The 20737-nt window shown below is 45.1% G+C and overlaps 1 protein-coding gene across 1 annotated transcript in view; it reads right to left on the bottom strand.

Moving 5' to 3' along the window:
- SEMA3B (semaphorin 3B) overlaps positions 1-20737 on the bottom strand; it is a 54724-nt gene that overhangs the window by 19596 nt on the left and 14391 nt on the right. Inside the window, exons 2-4 of the mRNA XM_028718648.2 lie at positions 15139-15279; positions 6731-6888; positions 4409-4471 (exon numbers count right to left, since the gene is read on the bottom strand). Of these exons, the coding sequence (XP_028574481.1) occupies positions 4409-4471; positions 6731-6888; positions 15139-15226 (309 nt within the window). The 5' untranslated portion in view covers positions 15227-15279. The remainder of the gene's footprint in view (positions 1-4408; positions 4472-6730; positions 6889-15138; positions 15280-20737) is intronic.

Genomic DNA, 20737 nt, shown 5'->3' with positions numbered 1-20737 from the left:
CCCTTACCCCCTTTAGGCTGTCCAGCTGTGCAGCTAATGGTTAAGGGAAACGAGCCAGATGCAACACGGATGGATCAATGCATCAGTCACGGGCCAGATGTTCCCAGATGTTCCCTGCTTTCCCAACTGCTCTTCCAGAGGCTGGACATGTGCCACTGAGTGTCTGCCCATCTTCTCCAAGCCATCTGTCACAGAGATGACGAGTCCTAGGGAGCAATAATGTGGCAAACAGCCCTTGTGGCATGCAACGGGCATACAAGAAGAGGGACTCTCAACGCCATGAATTGGGTCAAGCTGCAAGTTCGGCTGGTAGCTCAGCACCAGAGCACATGCTTTGCAATCCAGCGGCCCCAGGCACAATCCTGAAATGCTGACTCGCTGCTGTCACTCGCTGCAGACGATGCTTAGAAAGAAGGACCAGGGGTTTAACTTGGATGAAAACTGGTTCTTGAGCAAAAGCCAGCCACTGACGGAGAGTGACTTTGAAACCACTGTGGTAGAAAAGGACGCACTGAAAACACATTACTTCCTCTGGGAATTGTAGCTTCCTCCTTACTGGGCTACATTTCTTAGCACCATCAACAAACTACTGTTCCTGAGATTCTTAGGTGAATGCTATGTGCTTTGTGGTGCGAACACACCCTGTGTCCTTAAAAACAACAACCCCGCTCTCTCTTAGGGCTCTTCCAAACTTCCTTTTGTGCTCTGTTTCTAGGTAGAAGTCAATGCTTTAAAGCGCCATGACCTAGGACTTCTTCTTTTTTTGTCTCCATGAAAACCCACTGAGTTAACACTGAGTTGGAGCAAATGGGAAATTGCCATTTGTTCTGACTCAGCGTTAAAGAGAAGGTTTTCATAGGGGAAAGTAGAGGGGGGGGGAAGGACTTAGACATGGCGCTTTAAAGCCTAGAAACTGTGGGCCAAAAGGTAAAAGTGGGTGAGTCCATAGTGTTGCCAACCTCTTAGCACCTGCTCTGCTTTCCCCGCTTAACTCCTACTTAGATGGAAAGGCAAAGAGTGTGATCTCGCAGCTTATGCTCCATTAATGCTTAACCTAGACTGCGAACGTCAATCCGTAGCACTGAATTTAAATGAACTTCCAACCATAAAGACAGCTAAGCTCCAATGAGCCCTGGACCCTTTCCCAGTCCCATTAAAGCCAGCAAGCTTCTTCTCTGCAGCCTGCGCACTGGACCAAGTCTATTCTTACACATGCTCATTATCACAGCTCAATATATATGGGGATTTTTTTGTGCACTCTGGTGATAATTGCTCTGCCTCTAAAATGATTTGCACAACAAAAGGGGGTGTCTCCCATTATTTACTCCCATTCTCTTAAGATGCCTCCCCCTGTAAGATTTGCTCTTTGCTTGGAATATGCTGCTCCTTTTAAAATGGAGAGAGAGAAAAAATTGGGTTGGGTCTTCTCACACTTTGCATCTGATTCATTTATCGGTAATACAAGACTGCCACTGGTTAGGCACATACTCTGCTAAAGGGCACAATTGTGCGTGTGATATTCACACGATTGAAAGCCTGCAAATCTGCCAGCATATATAAGTAGCTGGAAGTGCTGGGTTTGGTACTTCGAGGGCTTATTAGTTGTGATGGGGGTTGGGAATGCTCAAAGTCTCCCTCTCCTTCTCTTCCCCTCTTACAAACGCATGCACACAGATGTCATCTCCAAAGCAATCCTTGGGGTCTAAACCATTTGCAGAGCATCCTACTCACCCACTGCTGGGCTGGTCTTGAGTAAACAAGCCTGGGGCTCTTACAGCCCCTATCATCACTCTTGAGCAAGCCCAGGAAGAAAAACAACCTTGGGACTTTTTGTTTTCCTGCCCTTTTGCCCTGATGGATAAAGCAGCCTGAATATGGAGAGCTGTTGACAGGGAGAGAAAAGGAGACAGGGAACCATCAGAGAGAGGGGTGGGGAGAGAGAGGGGGGGGGGAGAGAGAGAGAGAGAGAGAGAGGTCTTGCTAATGCCTCTCCTCCTCCCACCAGCTGCTTTTCAGGAAGCCCCACAGCCCACTCTTGCTCAGTAGAGCACAGAGGTGCTGATCTCCCCACCCCTCTTCAACAGGGTCAGTGGTGCTTGTGTCCGAAACAAAAGCTGGGGAGGAGTGGCTGAATATAGCACTCTGCTCTTGGCTTTGCCGATGTGTCTGTGGTGCTGCTACTGCATTGTCACTCGCTCTTCAGCCACAGTGGTTCTGCAACAAATTGCTTCTGCTTCAAACAAGAGTGATGGGACACAGGGCAGCTCTTGTACCAACACTGGTCCTGGTTCCCCCACCCCAACATCTTCCTGACTGCGGCCACGTTGCTGAAAACTCCTAGCTCCATTCACTTTTGGCAAATGAGCCATCTCTCTAGGCCTGTTTCCTCTATGATGAATAAGGGCCATCGTTCAGTGGGAGACCACATGTTTAGCATGCATAAGGTCCCAAGTTCAAGGTCTGAAATGTAGGTTCAGCTGGGATATATCCCTGTTCTCAAAGCCTGGACAGCCACTGCCAGTCCCTGCAATCCAACAGTGGATAACCTGTGGTCAGACAGGTGTTACTGGACTTCAACTAAGCCAGCATGGCCAATAGTCAGAGATTATGGGGTTGTAGTCTAGTAATACTTAATGGACCACTGGTTCCCTACCCCTGCTGCAGACCGAACTCAGCTAGAGGGACCAATGGTCTGACTCAGGAAGTTGCTAATCCTTCCTTTGCCTTGTTCAGAGAGTTGCTTTCAGTGTCTGTATGCACATGCATAGAACACTTTTGCCTGATTCCACTCTAGGCTATTGTCCATCATGCAAATAATTAACCACAGGAATTAGGTCATCATGACCACATCACACTTTTTCATGGCATTCTGCACCAGGTCAAAGTACCAACAGCAATTCATAACAGTGCATAGTGCCAGAGTTCCCTTAAGGATGGCAACTTTCCTACCCCACAGCCCTTAACCGGAAGCAAAAGCAAGAGCAGTGGGGAAAAGTACGTCTCACTTCCCCTTGAGGATCTATGTGATGAATGGAGAAGGCAGTTGCATGAATGACACAGGTCCTATTACTGTCACATCAAACCCATCAGCTGTTGAAATGTTTGCATGGATCCTCAACTGTGGGGATCAGAAGGACTGAAACAGCGCACTCAGGGCTCACCCAGCCTTTCTTCTGTGCCACTTTCCAGGCACAGGGCCACGCTTTAAAAAGCTCCATGTTCAAGTGTTTTTGTTTTGTTCTTTCGTCCCAGCACTTTCCCTGGGCAAACCCACATTTTACCTAATGACAAACTGCGGGGAAACCTAATTGCAGTTTGATCCAATTCTTCAGAAAAACACAGGTTTTCCCTGGGAAAGTGCCAGGACAACCCCCCCCCCCCAAAAAAAACAACCCTGCTTGGTAATGGAACTTTAAAGCACAGACTGGTGCCTAGAAGCATGGCACAAAAGGAAGTCTGGATGAGTCTCCAAAATTACAGTCAGCTGGATGGGCCCAAGGTCTTAGTCCTAAAGCCCACAAACCCTACCTCTCTTTCAACCTTCTTGGATGAGGGCAAACTTTGCTTACATATGCTGTTTCAGGGCTTAGAGCAGTATTCTGAACAGAGACTGGCAAAATCCAAGGGGGAGACAGGCTGCCCCTTTGTCCTCTCGTGCCCTTCACTGGAAGCTGCGCCAAACAGCCTCAATGGGAACTTCCAAGTTGACCAGGCAATCCTGAAAGAAATCGGTGACCCAAGACTGCTCTCCAAAGCTAGGGGAGAGAAACCCAACAGCTCACAAAGCTCAAATTGCCAGGCTTGACACAGCACGGCTCCCTCCATGGACAACCTGTAAGAATTATAGCCAAGGTGACAGAGACCCCTTCATGCTGCTGGCCCAAAGTTATCAAGGAGCAAAATCTGGCTGTGTCCTGGTTCATCTCTGCTCCTGCCAAAATGGTGGGAACCCTCCTCTTATCTGCTGGGAGGTCAGGATGGGTCACAGCTAAGCAGGAATCTCTTAAGTGCACCAACCGGTCCCTTCACAGCAACATGACTCCCAAGGCCTCCTGGGGCCTCTTCCCAGGGCTGGGGCATGGTGGTGCTGTCTGCGAGGCCAGGGAGAGACAGAGAAAACAGCAAGATGCTCAATGAAAACAGCAAGATGCAATGAAGGGTCATGGGTGAATTACTGGGAGGGGGAGGCGGCTATCACGTATCAGTTTTTCCCCAGCTCATCGTGGTCGGACAACTCGGAGAAGTCTCCATGCCCTGCTTGATGAGGAGTCAATTGAAATGTTCGCTCTGGAAAGCAAGCGACTCACATCGCGTTTCCTGATGCTCCTTATCCTCCTTTGTTTTATGCCCCAACTCACATAGGGGCTGAGCAAAGGATTTTCCCTCCCCATCCAAATGGGTCACTTACATTGATGTCTTTTCCTGCCCAGTTGCATTCTTCCCTCCATTCCACAGGCGCTGGCCAGTAAATCTGTGAGAGCAAAGATAAGGCAAAGATCATTTGCCAAAATATTTTTGTATTTTAAGAAATGGACTCCTAGCATAGTCATTCATCACACTTGAAGTTTGTCAAATGCTGCTAAAAATGCTGATAATTTTTTTGTTTTGTTTTTAACCAAACCTTAGTTGTAATGCTCCTGGCTTCCTTTATTCACTGTCCATCACCTGTCTCCTTGGTATTTGAGACTTGACACATGCCTCCATCTTTTCTGTGTTTTGGGCATATTGTAAACATTTGCTTGGTTCAAACTACATTATATTAAGAGAGTTTTAAGTGGCATTTTAAATTCCTTTAAACTGCCGCTGTTTTAGGGTATACTTTTGTCGCCAGAGTGTTTTGTTTTGATTTTTTTAAAAAAATAATGTATGGTTTTAATTATCTTTTAAAAGTTGTCTTTGCCTGGAAAGGTGGTGTATGAGGATTTTGAATATATAAACAGCACAAATAAATAAACAGGAGCCATAAGGCCCACCGCTGGCTTTGTACATTTTTCTATGTCCCATTCGGGGGCGAGGGGGACTCTGGTGACAAAAGTATACCCTAAAACACCAGCAGTTTAAAGGAATTTAAAATGCCACTTAAAACACTCTTAATATAGTGTAGTTTGAAACAAGCAAGTGTTTACAATCTGCTCAAAACACAGAAAAGATGGAGGCCCATGTACTTCTTCTGGGAGAAAGTCCCAAAGATATTATACCGCTACTGAAAAGGCCCTGACTCTAGTACCTACCAGTCTGCTGGCTCTTCACAGTGGGCAGGGCCTTAGAGGCCGATTTTAAGGCCTGGGTAGGTTCATGTAAGTGATGAACTGCAAGGCTGATATCCCAGGGCTAAGCTGGGGGATACTTTGCATGCCAGGAGTCACTGCAACTGAACTCCTTGGATCTGTGTGTTCCACTGTTCTGGTCCTCATTTCTACTGAATGAGAATAGCTGCCTGAAGCCAGGAGAGCAAGAGGGATCGGTGTGCACTGATCCCTCTTGCTCTCCTGGCTTCGCTTTGCTGGAGAGGTGCTGCGCAGCTTTCCCTCTCTGCGCAGTGCCCCTTCAGCAAAGCGGGAGGAGAAATGGAAGGGGCTCCGTTTCTCCTGCCGCTTTGCTGAAGGGGTGCTGCACAGAGAGGGAGATTTTTTTTTCTCTTGTTCTCCCCCTCTAAAACAAGGTGCGTCCTATGGTCGGGTGCGTCCTATAGAGCGGAAAATACGGTAAGTTCGTAACCAGAGGTACCACTGTGGTAAAGGAAAAGACAGCCTGTAAGTCTTTTGCCATGAACTGGACACCGCTTCAGTGGCCACGGTGCAAAGCTTTGTACATGTTGAGGAAACCAAACCTGACTCACAAGACCCGTTAGTTCACTGTGTGCAAAGAAAACAGACAGCAGAGCAGACAGCCATTATGTGTCACCTAAGGAATATCAGGAACTATCTTGTTCTGAGTCAGACCATTGAGTCAACTACACTAACTGCTGGTAGCAGCTCTTCAGGACGTTAAGACAGGTAACCAGTGTTGCCTGTGGATACTAGAGAATGAACCCAGGGCTCTACCAGGGAATTATGCCCCCTCTAACAGCCATACCGGCAAAATAAGTGCAAATGCTCCAGGAGCAAGGGGTTGGCGGCGGCTGTATTGTGCTCCCAAAGAGTTTCCCCTGCTGGGCTAGGAATGCGGCTTTCGTCCACAGCCCAGCGGTAAGGGCGTCAGCAGCCTCAACCCACCCTCTTTCCAACTCCATTAACAGGGAAGTTTATTATAGAAGATTTCACGGAGGAGTCTGGAATGCGGGATCCGTTGTCATGACGAGCGAGCGGGGAAATGGCACTACTAAAGGCTGAGGAGCAGAGGAGGGAGTTGAAGAGAGAACATAATAACTCTATTGATTGCATCCAATATTGGTGTCCTACTCAAAGCAGATCCATTGAAAATACTGGACATCATTATCTTCTGCTCATTAATACCAGTGTAAGGTACAACCCAATGTCATCATTTATTTTAAATGGGTGGTATTCAGCTAAGTTTTACTCATTGAAATGAATGAATGTAACTTAGTAGGTTAATTAACTTCTGAGTAAAACTTGGTGGAACACCACTCCAAAGTTTCCATATTGTCCTTCAGTTCAGAATTTCTGGGGTGGCTTACAATAACAGGTCTGAATCTGAGAGGGAAAAGACATGTCCAGATACCCTTGCCCTATTTTTGGTGGGAAGCCCCAGGCAAACGGAGCCAGGCTACCTTCTTGTCCTGCTTGCTGATGTTGTCTAGGCTCAGGGAGGCCAGGTAGTTTTTCCCACCCACGAAGAGCCGTCCCCTCTCTTCATCCAGCAGCAGTGAGTCGTAGCAGCAGGAGCGCTCCAGCTCATAAGTGCGCAGTCCGTGGCGCAGTCGCAAATCTGGAGAGGAAAAAGAAAGGAGATGAACCACGATCGCTTGCGTGTTACGCACAACTCCATCTGCATTCGCAAAGTTGAGAATCAGCTGGAGAATCAGCTGGAGTCAATTGAATACAACATAAGGCACCTAAGTGAAGTGCAAACAATTATCCCTTGATTTCTGCTTTTTAAATTGGTTTTTATTGTTACAACTGCATTCAGGAATTGAAAGGAGAGGCATAAATGCTGAAATAAACAAACAAAGCTGTACTCTGTTAAACGTGGCCATTTCCCTATTCCAGAGGATGTTTATGCAGCTTAAAACAGTTATGGCTTCCCCCAATGCCATATTGGGAGCTGTAGCTTGTTGAGAGTGCTGAGAGTTGTTAGGAGACCCTTGTTCCCCTCACAAAGCTACAATTCCCAGAGTTCCCTGGGAAGAAGGATTGACTCAAGCCACTCTGGGAATCACAGCTCTTTGAGAGGGGAAAGGGGTCTCCTAACAATTAGCAGCAACCATAACAACGGATATGACAAGGGTTGTACTGGAGATTTAATAGAATTGGATTAATAGAGAAGTTGCGCGGGGGGGGGGGAGTTAACATAAGGACCCACAAAGGGGAGGAGGGAAGTCCATGGAAATTTATGGAATTCTCTTTTTGTTTTGGTTGTTTGACCATTGTTTGTAAACTCAAAAATCTGAAAATTAAATTATTATTATTATTTTTTAATTCTCAGCACCCTTAACAAACTGCAGTTCCCAGAGTTATTTGGGGACTGTTTAAAATGGCATAATGCTTCTTTAAACACAATGTGTGGATATGGCCTGAGTTTATCTGAGAGATGGCATCCTTAAAAGTCCTCTTCCTGACACTCCCTTGTAATCTGAAGGCCTCTGACAGTCAAGGATACTGGGATATCCGTTCTGCTTATGTGATGACATAGTTATTATGACTGTGCAGCCCATAAAAGCCTGCTATATGTGTGCAGCCAGATAAGGGAGTCCTTCTCCTACTCCAAGAAACTTTCAGTCTGAAGAAAGAGAAAGGTGTGAAGAGCTCAGAGGCCTAGAGGGAGGGCCTTGTCTTGGGCAAGATCACATAAAGGTCATCTGTACAGCCAAGACTTGGAACAGTGGTCTCCTGTCAGTTATGCTAGTGTCCCAATTACTCTTGTCTGTGTGGGAGATTTCCACACCCATTGCTTAGATGCCAGAGAGCTGTATAGGGTAAATCACAATTGGACTAGCTAGCCCCATCTTACTTCTGCATATTTTGGAGGAAATGATAACCATCATTTATCCTTTGAACTTTGTGGCGAAGCAACAACATGGAGCTACTATTAACAGAGACATGATAATGAACCTTCACCTTTATCACACAGATAAAGGTGTGCAGCTGCGCCTTGGTTTTCAAATGGTTCCAGAAGTCAAACGGACTCCCGGAACAGATTAAGTTCGACAACCAAGGTACCACTGTACTAGGTGGTGGTGGTGAACAGATCTGAAAATGCAGATCTGCAGCCTCAGTGCTCCAGTAGATGCTGCTGACATCTGGAAATGCAGGTGGTGTCCTGTAGACATTCCCAAGCCTCAAGTTTCTGACGAACCTACTCTGGCTGCGTGCCATTCAAGAAGTGAGCGGGGAGTAGGCTGGGTGGTGGTCGGGGGGCTTCTGCCGATTTTGTCTTCCCACCCTACCCCCACCCCGCACCCCGTCTGTGGCCTGTGTCCTCTTACACCCACCTTTCAAGCCCGCTCCCTGATCTGTTCCACCAGCTTTAACAGGTTAGCAGCCTCAACAACAGCGTGACGTTAATCTCCCAGCACAACAGGCATCTGCGCAGAGAAAGGGCCCTTTCTCTCTGCAGAGAGCCTAATCTGCTTTCGGCAGCAGGAACAAATAAGCCATTGTGGAGAAGGGGAAGAAAGTGGCTGGCAGGGGAGCAATCCACCCGCTAATGAGCTGCTGCCCATGTCGGGTGCATAGGGTGCGCAGGGTCCAGAGGGAGGTCACGGCCTGATCTGCAACCCCACTCAACCCCCCCCCCCACTCCATGTTCCTTGGCTTGAGTCTGCTTGAGATATACATATTCTTCTAGTCCAGCAGCACCAGACAACCAACATGGCCTTCTCTCCTTGCCATCTCCCTCCTCTGTGGCTTAGTATTGACCTCTGGCTGGGCCACAGATGGGCATGGAAAACCTGAGCAGGCCTGGCTTAGCACAACTGCTTCCCCTTACTTAGTTCTAGTCCTGCATGTCCCTTCCTGGCCTATCTGCTTTAAACACAGAACCTCCAAGTGCCTCTATTTTCCAGGGACAGTCCCAGATTTACAGAAGCCATCCCCGTTTCTGATTTGATTCCAGAATGCCCCACTTTTCCTTAGGGTGTCCCTATTTCATCAGAGAAATGTTGGAGGGTATAGAGTTATGTGACCCCCGAGCCAAGGAAAGAAGTAACTATACAGCCTTTGGAAGACATCTGAAGGCAGCTCTGTATAGGGAAGTTATTAATGTTCAGTGTTTTATTTTGTTTCTATATAATTTAGAAGCTGCTTGGAGTGGCTGGGGTAACCCAGTCAGATGGGATATAATAGAATAATCATATATCATATATCATATTAGTATATTATATATACTATAATATAATAGAACAGGATGCCCCTGTTTTCATCAGATAAATGTTGGAGGGTATGTGAACAACGACTACTCAGAGCACAGAACTGGAAAAGACTTGAACACCTACATATCTCACAATGGCAACACAACGTATAGCCTTATCTGAAAAAATTACAATAAGGGTGCATGCCCTGAATAGCGCATCAGATGTGGACAAAGTTATCACATCAAAATATGGCACCCCTTTGCAAAATATTTGAATGAACACTGGCAGCCACCGACTTCGCACGCAGGCTTATGGGAAAAAACGACACGTTCTTTTGATTGTAGCTTGTTTTAACTGATTTTAATACAGCGGTACCTCAGGTTAAGAACTTAATTCGTTCTGGAAGTCTGTTCTTAACCTGAAACTGTTCTTAACCTGAGGTACCACTTTAGCCAATGTGGCCTCCCACTGCCGCCGCATGATTTTTGTTCTCATCCTGAAGCAAAGTTCTTAACCCAAGGTACTATTTCTGGGTTAGCGGAGTCTGTACCCTGAGGTGTCTGTAACCCAAGGTACCACTGTATTATATTTTTACATTGTTGTAGCCTCCCCTAGGGCTTATGCTGAAGGATGGATAAAAAATCTTACAACAATAACCATGGGTTGCATGTCCCTCCACTGAAATAAATGGGAGTGTCTCTGCCATCAAGGAGTCCCACGTGTGCAATGAAGCCACAGAGCCCACACCAAAGTGTTGGGTTTGGTAAGAGAAGAAGCTAATGAGCACAGTCTTCACAGGAGCAAAAATAAAGCTACCATAGACTTTTCCTGTTGTTGGTCCTGCTTTGAAAGGAGGCTTCATTCTCATGTCCCTGCATTGATCATTTAAAGTGAAATCAAAATTGTGGTGAGCTTATTGACTGTGACCTTCAAAATCTACACATCTGCTTCTCTTTGCATAGAAACACAAGGCTCTGCACCTGGCTAGCCATCAAGGCAGCCAGCCACACACCTGTGTGTTCTACCTGTATGTTTACATTTCACCTCTCCTCCTCATACTCTGCAGAGAAAGGGAATGAGCACACAGAGGAGGAAAGGGAGTGCAGGAGTGTGGCCGGGAGAGACAAGGAAACACTTTATCTAGCACCTTCTTGAGAATTGGTTTTTAATCACATTAATCCCTGGTGAACTGATAAGCTGGCCAGCTTGCTTTCTCTGTCACTCACAGGAAATTCGGTAGAGGCTTTTTATGAAACAATAGGTTGAAAATAAAGATGTCAAAGAGGATGGAATAAAAAGAACTTTGTCTTGTCTGCTTGGGAAGCAGAAATAGCCTTTTCCACTGATTGGCATATTTTTAACTGCAGCACATAGTTATTTTCATATTGTTTTGATGCTAAGTCTCCAGTTTTAGATATTTTAGGGTGAGGGTGTGGAAATTTATCTGGCTGGTGGGCTGGATCCTCACCTTCCTCTCTCACATGGGCCATTTGGACAATTGGCAGGGCCACCCCTCTGACATCAAAGGGGCTTGCTGTCAACAACAATTGTCTATGTGGTGCTGACAGCCAGCCTTCGCTTTGTTCATTTGCAGGTGTGACTTGGATTCAAACTGCACCTGAAAATAGACATTTCCCCTCTGCACTCCAACAAAGACCATCACAAAGCTGGTCTGCGGGTGGACATTGTTCAGTTGCAGGAGCTGTTTGGATCAAAACCACCTGCAAAACAGACAATTTCAAAGGCAGTCCCTGTCAGAATTCATCAGCGGGGGTCACTGCTGTCAGCCCCACTTGCCAAGGAACAATAAGAAGTGCACTTTAAGCTCCCAATTGCTCCTTTGCAGCTGCATATTTATCTGCCGCACACCAGGCATCACATACGACGGCAGGTGAACACAGTTGCAGGGAACTGTCTCTTGGGGAAGATTAAGACCCTGGCTGGGCCTAATGAACCCTGTCATCTGGAGGTTCCCCACTGCTGTTTAAGAGGTGAATGGTGCTAGTCCGTGAGTGGTCAATGACAGCAGTTACTGCTGCTTGGGGGCTGAGGGATCAAGGAGGTCTGGTGAGCTTTGCCTGGTTTTGGTTGCACCAAAATCACTAATGTGTCTCCTCTGAGGAGGGTGGTAATGTGAGAATGGGGTTTTACCATGGTTTGCTCTCCTGTTTGTCAACTGCCCTCCCCAGGGGGAAAAAAGCCTGGTGTCATTGCTGTCAGTTTTTAGGCATTCCTACACAGAAACTCCCATTTACCAAGGCCTTTGTTTTTTCATTGGGGTCATACCGCAGGATGATTTCCATTTGGTTCGTTGTTTACATTCTTTAATTGGGTGGGTAGGAATGATCTTTTTTATAATACTGTTGCATGAGTGACTTTGTTTTTAGATCAAATTTGGCTTTTATTGCCTTTCTTGATGCATTGCTTGTAAATGTATTGATGCTTTGTGCGTATGTTACGAAACTATAAGTTGGTTTGAGGATTTTTGTGTGTGGAAAGCAACAAATAAATGAGGATAACATTAATAAGAATAGTAATAAGAATACAGTGGTACCTCGGGTTACATACGCTTCAGGTTACAGACTCCGCTAACCCAGAAATACTACCTCAGGTTAAGAACTTTGCTTCAGGATGAGAACAGAAATCGTGCTCCGGTGGCACGGCAGCAGCGGAAGGCCCCATTAGCTAAAGTGGTGCTTCAGGTTAAGAACAGTTTCAGGTTAAGAACGGACCTCCGGAACGAATTAAGTACATAACCAGAGGTACCACTGTAAGAGCAAACACTTCCAGAATGCTCCAAAAGGAGTGCCTGCATATCACTCCCTCAAAGCAACCCAACTGCCCTCCATTTTTTCCCTGTACCACAAACACTAGGGGTGTGGAATGTGTGGCCCTTTATATATTGCTGCGCTATGGCTCCCATTATCCTTGCTCATTAGTCATGCTGGCTGGGGCTGATGGGAGCTGGGAGTCCAACCACTTCTAGATGGCCACATGTTCCCAACCTCTGCCAAAACACAGTGCCCTTCTATTCCCACAAGCAGAACACCCCCTTCCCTTTCCTTCACAATCCATGTGACGCACTGTTGCAAGGACTTGGCCATGAGCATTCAAGAACTGACTTCATAAGGGGTAACTCGGCAATTAAAGCTGCAGCCTAACAACTTTACAAATCATTCAAAAGATGAGATGTTCCAACATGTCATTAGGTTTGGCCAGCTGCCAAAAGATAAGAAAGTGTGGCCGTGTTTGGAAGAGAGAATAACTTTTGGGAGAAATTTCCCTAAAGACTGCACCTGTGCTAGCAAGTCCGACTAGTGCCCCACCAACACTGCTGCCATCAGTGGTAGAAAAATCTGATACTAGTCTAGTCTGGCTCTTAATGCATTAGCGCTGCTTTGTCATCGTAAAAGGGGGTGCCAAAAAGAATCCTACCAAAGGATAACACTTTGGTAGAATCCATTCATCACCAGAATAAAATATACCCAGTGTCCATGGTACTGCACCATGACATCTGCTACATCCTAGGAATCTAATGCTTTATTGAAGAAAACCTTGCGTTTGTAAGAAAATGTCTGAAAATTGTGAAGCATGCGGCGTAGGCCCAGAAACTAGCAAAGGTATGATGATTATACAGCCTCATTACTAGATGTTTCAACAATGAGTGACACAATTTGTCGGATCTGCTTTTCCTTAAAAATCAAGCAAATGAATTAGACAACTTTCTGTGGTCCATTCCAGGGCAACGTTCTATGATATCATCTCTGAGTGCATGAGAGAATTTCTTCCCCTCTTAGCGAGAGATGCTTTTGTATCTTATTTCACATAAGTACTGAGTCTATTTATCATACTAACGGACTATCTAATAGCTAAAACACTTCCAGATACTTGAAAAGAAGCATTCTCAAACACTAACAGGGTATTTTAATCCCTGCTTATCACTTCCAGCAGACTAATGAATGGGCCATGTTTCACAGAATCATAGAATTGTACAGTTGGAAGAGATCCTGAGGGCCACAGCTGTGTGCACGAGTGTGTGGCGGAAGTTGGACTTTGTCTTCCACCAATAGGTTGCAAGTCCATTTTGCTGTTGACTATCTAGTAGTTTTTGCTGCTTGTTGCGATTCTTGCAAAGACTGCTGACCTATTATTATTACCATATTTTTCCATGTATAAGATGACCTTTTTTTCTGAATTTTTTTGTGATAAATTGAGGGTCGTCTTATACATGGGTTAATATGCTAAGTAAGCAAGGGCTGGTGCTGCGGCAGTAGAAGGGAAATGTTGTCTTATACATGGAGTCGTGTTACACACAGAAAAATACAGTAATATTATTAATTTGTATACCATTTATATGTCCAAATGGCTTCTAAGCGGTTTGCAACTATAGAAAATCCACACATGAAATTAAAATATGCCATAACAATTCCATCAGAGCATTAAACCTTCACTAATTAAAATACATAATAAAAAGCCTGTTTCATTCAGCTAGGGGCTCTATGTGTTTTTAAGCAAGAGTGCATGCTCAGGATTGCTTAAAGTTTAATTTATATGCCTTAATGTTAAGAAATCCTGATCATGCTGTCTTACTTCATATATTAAAATCCATCGGTGCATCACAGGGTTCTAGATGAAAACACACAGAGAAATAGTCCACTTCTAAGCTATACAATCTGAGTATTTTGGTTAACAGCCTTTTAATATGTTTGTTAGCCAATAATCGGTCTAGTCCTTTATTTAAAAAAAATGTACTTGTACTGTTGCCCATTATCAAATATTTATCAGATTCTTTCTGGTCATTTAAAACTTGTAAAGTATTAGCACAGCCACTTAATTTGTGGTGTTATATAGACACGAACAAATGTTCTATTTTGGCTTCCCTCCCCCCAAATGTTCATAATTAGACAGTCCTTACGCATCTCTTTCCTAAACTTGAAAGAAACATATCCCCACAACATATGGGATCAGAGCCAGACCTCAATGACACCAGCACATAAATCTTAGGCAGTGTTGCAAACTTAAGGAAACAGAGTCTCTAGCTACACATGAGTGTGAAGAAGAAGATGAAGATGAAGATGAAGAAGAAGAAGAAGAAGAGAAGGAAGAGGATCCATTTTCATCTCACTATTAAAAGAACAGAACTCTTCCTGATTTGATAGTAACAGAGTGTGCCTTTCTAAATGCCCCACACTTCCTTACTCCTAGCACAGGCTGGACACTGAGTGCACCAGCTACAATTTGGAGCATCAGGATAATAATACACAGCTCTCCATGACCTTGTGTGTCTCTGTAAAGATCACTTGTTATGTTATAGGAGACAGGTAGAGCCCTGAAGGAGTGGCAAGGTGGGCATCATAAGATGGAAACGCTCAGAATATAACATATTTGTAGCTGTCACATCAACCCCTTCCATCCACAAACATAAACTCTGCTTCTCTGCTTACCACCTCAAAACCTGTCTTTCCGAGTTTTGCTCTATGGAAAGACATTGTCCATAACATCCTATTGATGGCCCCATCACCTATGGAGGACTGCCCATTCAAAACTCTAGAGATCCCCTGTAACACCCATTCCTGGTTCACACCTCCTCTGAAAATGTTACATGGGTGCAAGCTCACATACACACTTCTCATCCATCCCCTCTGTTGGTTTGATGTCCGCCTTACTATGAAAGGAGAGCTTCAGACGCGGATTGGTGCTGGTAGCCGAGGCTCCATTTCCAGCCAGCAACAGGAGCACCAGTGCCTGGATCATTGCAGCAGCTGCCTCTTCTCCTCTGCAGGCGCTGGACTCTGAACCTCTGGTAGCTGAAAGGCGGAGAAGCAAGAGTGAGATTGTCTGCCAGATCGGGTTACAACAGCAGCCCCCCCCCCCAGCCCCTGCAGCATAAGTGGGAGAAGGAGGAGCGGGGGAAATCCTCAGCCTGCCTTGGAAAGGGAAAGACCCATCTAGACAGCACTGATCTCCACCCAGACCCACCTGCTGGCTTTCTGCTTGTCAGGTCACATCCAGAAATGCAGCCATAAGTTCTCCACTATGGTGCAGGCCACTGTAGCACAGTGGTTGGAAGGCTAGACTATGGCCCTGGAGGCCTGGGTTCTAATCCCCACTCAGCCATGGTGCTACTGGATAACCTTGGGCCAGTTATTATCTCTTCGCTTAATCTACCTCACAGGGTTGCTGTGGGTATAAAACTATGGACTTCCACAACTGCTGGCACAACTTATTTTTCTGTATTTTATTTAGCTACTTTATGCAACTCTCAGCCCAAAGCCCTGGTATGCCCCTTCTAATCATAATTTTCAAGATGCACTTCTGACCTTCTGGTTTCAGATCTGTACTTCTTGGTACCATTAAGCACAGAACTACATGTCATATTTTGGTGGTGAATCAATGACTTATACAAGGATATGAATGCCAAAATGGCTGCTAAGAAACCGCTTAAAAGCCGCTTTGGTATGTGAGTGGTGTATTGATTAGTTAATTCATTAATGTGGCCATGACATGAACAGCACCAGGATTTTACAGACAGTAACTCAGGGCTGGCACTGAATGTGTGAACACTGTCAGCAGCTCAGGGTCAGGGTCATCAATAGAAGAGATGGCGTCCTACTTAGATCTCGGTACAGAATACTATTTCCCTGTTTGGGCACTCCATCAAATGGTCAAAGCAGTGATAAGAATGTAGGGAACTACTTTTCCTAGTGGATAGCAGTAAGATGCCCTTGACTTCAAAACAAAACAGAATCTTGTGGTACCTTAAAGGCTATCAAAGGTATTACAGTATAAGCTTTCCTGGACTATGATTCACTTCATCAGAGTTTCCTAGCAAAAACAACAACAGCAACGTTAAACTGCCCCCTCCCCAGGCAATTTGTGCTTAGTGCTGCACTGATCTAAGAAGGCACCCAGTGCCTATAAACACAATGTTTCCTTGTTATAAGATGTTTCCCACACCAAGATAACATATGTGAATATGCCACTGGAAAGCGAGATTGGTCATTTGCTATCAAGAGAAACCTGGATTTCATAACCTTGCCATTCACAGGATTGCAGAGGTGCTGATCACATGGGATGCATAATCTACTCCTATAATAATCTGGTGAGAGGATTCATGTGCAAATGGTTTGGAAAACTGAATGGATTCCGAAAATCTAAGTAATTACCAGCCAGCTGCTAATCTCCCTTTCCTGGGCAAGGTTCTTGAGTAGGTGATCATGGACCAGATCCAGGTGCTCTCGGAGGAAACTGATTTTCTAGGTGCATATCAGTCAGGGTTTTGGCACAGAAACTGCTTTGGTCACCCTGTACGATGACCTCTTGTCGGGAGAGAGACAGGGAAAATGTGCCCCCGTTAGTCCTCCTTGACCTCTCAGTGGCTTTCAATACCATCAACCATGGTATTCCTTTGAGAGGATGTCTGAGTTAAGGGTGGGTGGCAGCATTTACAGTGGTTCTGGTCCTCCTTGGATGGAGGGGTCCAGAAGGTGTTGCTTGGGGAGTGTTCTTTGGCCCTGTGTGGGTTTGAACCCTCCTTGGGGTTCAATTTTATCCCCTATGATGTTTAACATCTACATGAAGCCGCTAGGTGGGGTTATCAAGAGGTGTGCAGTATGTTGTCAGCAATATGCTGATGACACACATCTCCACTTCTCCTTTGCATCTGCAGGTGAGGCAGTGGATGTGCTGGCCCACTGTCTTGCCTCCGTCATGGACTGGTTGAAAGTCAACCAGGCCTTTTGTTCTTATTTTTATTATGCATTTTGTGTTTTTTATATTGCAATTTTATGTTGTGAACTGCCCTGAGATCTACAGGTATAGGGTAGTATACAAATTTTAAAAATAAATAAATGTGAATGGGTCTTTAAGTCCTCCATTCTAAACTGATACCTGCATTACACCTGCTTTGTGGTTAATGAATGACACCACTCTGAAGAAAGTCTCTCTTGAGTTCCATGTGGTTTACTCCAAGATAAGTGAGTACAGGGTCACAGCCTCCAGTCAAACACTAATAAGATTGGAAGTGTGGTCTAATAAATGGCTACAGTGCACTAAACAACAAGTGCTAAATCCTAAACCCTCTTACCTGGAAGTGGAGCTCCATTGAACTAAATGGGACTTACTCCTGAGTAGACCTGTTTAGGGCTGCAGCCTTAAGTCTTCCTTATAGCTCATCAGGGTAGGCAACAGGGAACTAGGAAGAGCAGCTTCTACTGTAATATAGCCACACCACATAAAGAAGTGATCTCATACTTGTGGCTTTGGGAATCTGTTGTGCATTTGCTTAGCACCAGCCATATTGTCTTTGATTTTTCTTTTACTTTCAGAATCTACAGACATTTAAGTTTGTGTTCATAGATGTCCCCTGATGGCCTCTGAAAGGGTGGGAAGATCATCGGCCAGCTCAGCATCCCATGCAGTCCCATCAATACTGCATAAAAGGGTTCTGTGTACAGATTCTATATGAAAGGGAGACGGGAGGAGGAAAACCATTCCTCATCCCAAACAACAGTGGATGTGGTGACAAAGCAGGAATGAAGAATGAAATGCTCCATTCAGCTTTTCTCTGGGTGCAGAGAGAGGGGAGAAGGGTGAGGCAAAACTACAGGACAGTTGGGCTTCCACTGTGGTAAAGAGGCATATTGTCCTGAGAGAAAAAAAGAGTATGATTCAGATAAGGAGATGCTATGAACAACTATGATTTGTTTTTGCTAACAAAAGGAAACAACATCTCATATTCCAACAAACTATGACACCCAGGCGTATAAATGAGATTATGGGCACTTCCAGATGACGTGTTTATGTAACATTCATCCTGTTTAGTTTGCTGCAAGGTTAAATGATGTTGCATCAAGCAAGCGTTATCCCACACTTCCCAGTGCATTTCCCTGTCACTTTCTTTATTGCTACAAAAACAAATAAACCAGGTCTTTAGGGGAAACACGTTGTGTTGTGCAAGATTTCCCAATTGCTACAAAAACAAATAAACCAGGTCTTTAGAGGAAATGAGTTGTGTTATGCAAGATCGCCCAATCAATTGCAATTGTGCAGCCTGGATTTTCCAACATGTAACTGAATCCTGCTGAAACTGTGACACTCTGAATGTCCACTTAACGGCATCTAAACGGCATCTAACTGTATATAAATTCAATCAATCAATCAATCAATCAATCAATCAATAATCTAAGCAACCAGATACCTATTCATTTCTTACTAGATAATAAACTTTTTTTGTGTTGCAAAGAGGGCAATCGACCCAACTTGGGTCTTTATCTGGGATCAATGAACTGTCCAATCCTTTGACCAAGGAGTCTCCCCCACCCCCTCCACCAGGATCTGTACCTCAGTTTTGGGAAAGGCAAATGTTACTGGCTGCTTTTGTTAACCTGCTTCCAGCTGTAGGGATTGGGCCATTAACATTCTGCCCCAGTTGAAAGTTTAGAGGGGGTGGAGAAAGCATTCAGGGCAAGCTGCTCTGAAGGGCATCAAGGCCTCCAAGACACTTGATGCCCAAGCATTTGAGCTTCACACAAAGGGCTCTGGCAACCTATTGTGATGAGCAGCTCATAAACCCAGACAAAAAACCTACTCACTCTCCACCCATCCCTAAGGGTGAATATGGCTTTTCAGCGAAGAAGAGCTATCTGTTGGCATGACAACCAAGGTCAAAGTATCTCAGGGGCTGATATTCACATTTGAGGCTAACTTTGGTGCATCTTCCCTTCATTTCGCCTCACCTCAAGCAGATGCAACTTGGATGATTACAACTGCATCATCCATCAAAATAGTGCACCCTAACTCAGAAGCATTTTATGCCTTAAACAGAATTATGCTGCTTTCATTCCGCATGTTAAAAACTGGTGTGGTTCCCTTCTATTAATCAGATTGCATTGCAGAGGGTTGGACTAGATGGCCCTTAGGGTCCCTTCCAACTCTATGAAAAGAAACTATGAAAAAATAATGCTAAAAATCTTGATTAGGTTGCTCTTAAATAGGAAGAATAGAGATGAGCAGGGATGCCCTTTGCAGCTGGTAGCCCAGGATACCTCTTCCCTTACAATCGCTAGGGGTGGGGTAGACCTGGACGCAAACAGCTAAATAAATAAATATGAAAACAAAACCAGATACAAATAAACTGTAATTGCTCCACATCTATCTTAATGTATTAGGAGGAATCACTCTGCCCCCAGATATATCTAGACATTACAGAAGCAGGAAACCTTCTAAGTGTATAAGCTACAAGTCACAAGAGTTTTCAAACAGATGTCCTCTCTTTTTGCTCCTATCTGCCTAGTGTCCCTCCTCTCAGACACACAAACCAATGCACACTCCTCTCCTACATCCTATCATGACTTCAGTCTTCTTCTCCCAAATGCCTAATTCCTTCTTCATCCTACCAAGGTATACCAAAGAACATTACAGCAGCCTGATCAATGGCCCATCTGGTCCAGCATCCTGTTCTCACTTTGGCCACCCAGATGCCTGTGGGAAATCAGAAGGACCCAAGGCTGTGGTATTCAGAAGCATCACTGCCACTGACCCTGAAGGCAGTGCAGAGCCATAATGGTCATTAATGCTTTCCTTCAGAAGCCTCAGAGGCAGCCAACCTTGGGCCTGCAGAAAACATTCTGCTGTTGTTGTTCCTTATTCCACCTCCTGGGAGAGACTATAGTGATGGAGCACCCATGTTATTCATGTATCACAGGTTCAACTGCCGGCACCACATTTTATTTTTTTTAAGGGATCAGGGAACCAGTGATTGAGAAGACTAAAGTCTGAGGCTTTAGAAAGCTGCTTCTTATCAGAGCTGACAGTGCTGAGCTAGATGAACAAATAGCCTGAGCTGATGTTAGGTGGCTTCCTATGGGGACACGTCAATATATCCTGTGTGTGTATATTTACTGTTGAAGGGTTTCATCAATGACTGACTTTGGACGCCACACCTTCTTCAGCTCCTCCATATTTGTTCCATCTGCAGAGGCAAGCTCTCTGAACCTGTACCAGCCCTTCATTGCACTTGTGCCTGTCATTTATTCCTGTGATTTTATGCGCAATAGAGCTGTCTGTGTTCTTGGGGAAAGCTCTATTAAACTCTGAGGCTATTGTAGGTCCAGCGCTGGAACAAATTGTTTCAGAGCTGCAATCTAAAGGCACACCACAAGGCCGGCATTCCTGCCACCTACTTCTCACTGTACAGATGGTCCGATCAGCAGCCTGTAAGGATCTCCTTTCCCTCTCTAGCAGATACCAAAAGGCAATGCTTAG

The sequence above is a fragment of the Podarcis muralis genome, chromosome 2, assembly GCF_964188315.1.
Source record: "Podarcis muralis chromosome 2, rPodMur119.hap1.1, whole genome shotgun sequence".
Lineage (NCBI taxonomy): Eukaryota > Metazoa > Chordata > Lepidosauria > Squamata > Lacertidae > Podarcis > Podarcis muralis.
Note: the sequence above shows the minus strand (reverse complement) of the source record. Positions and strands in the feature narration are given on the sequence as shown.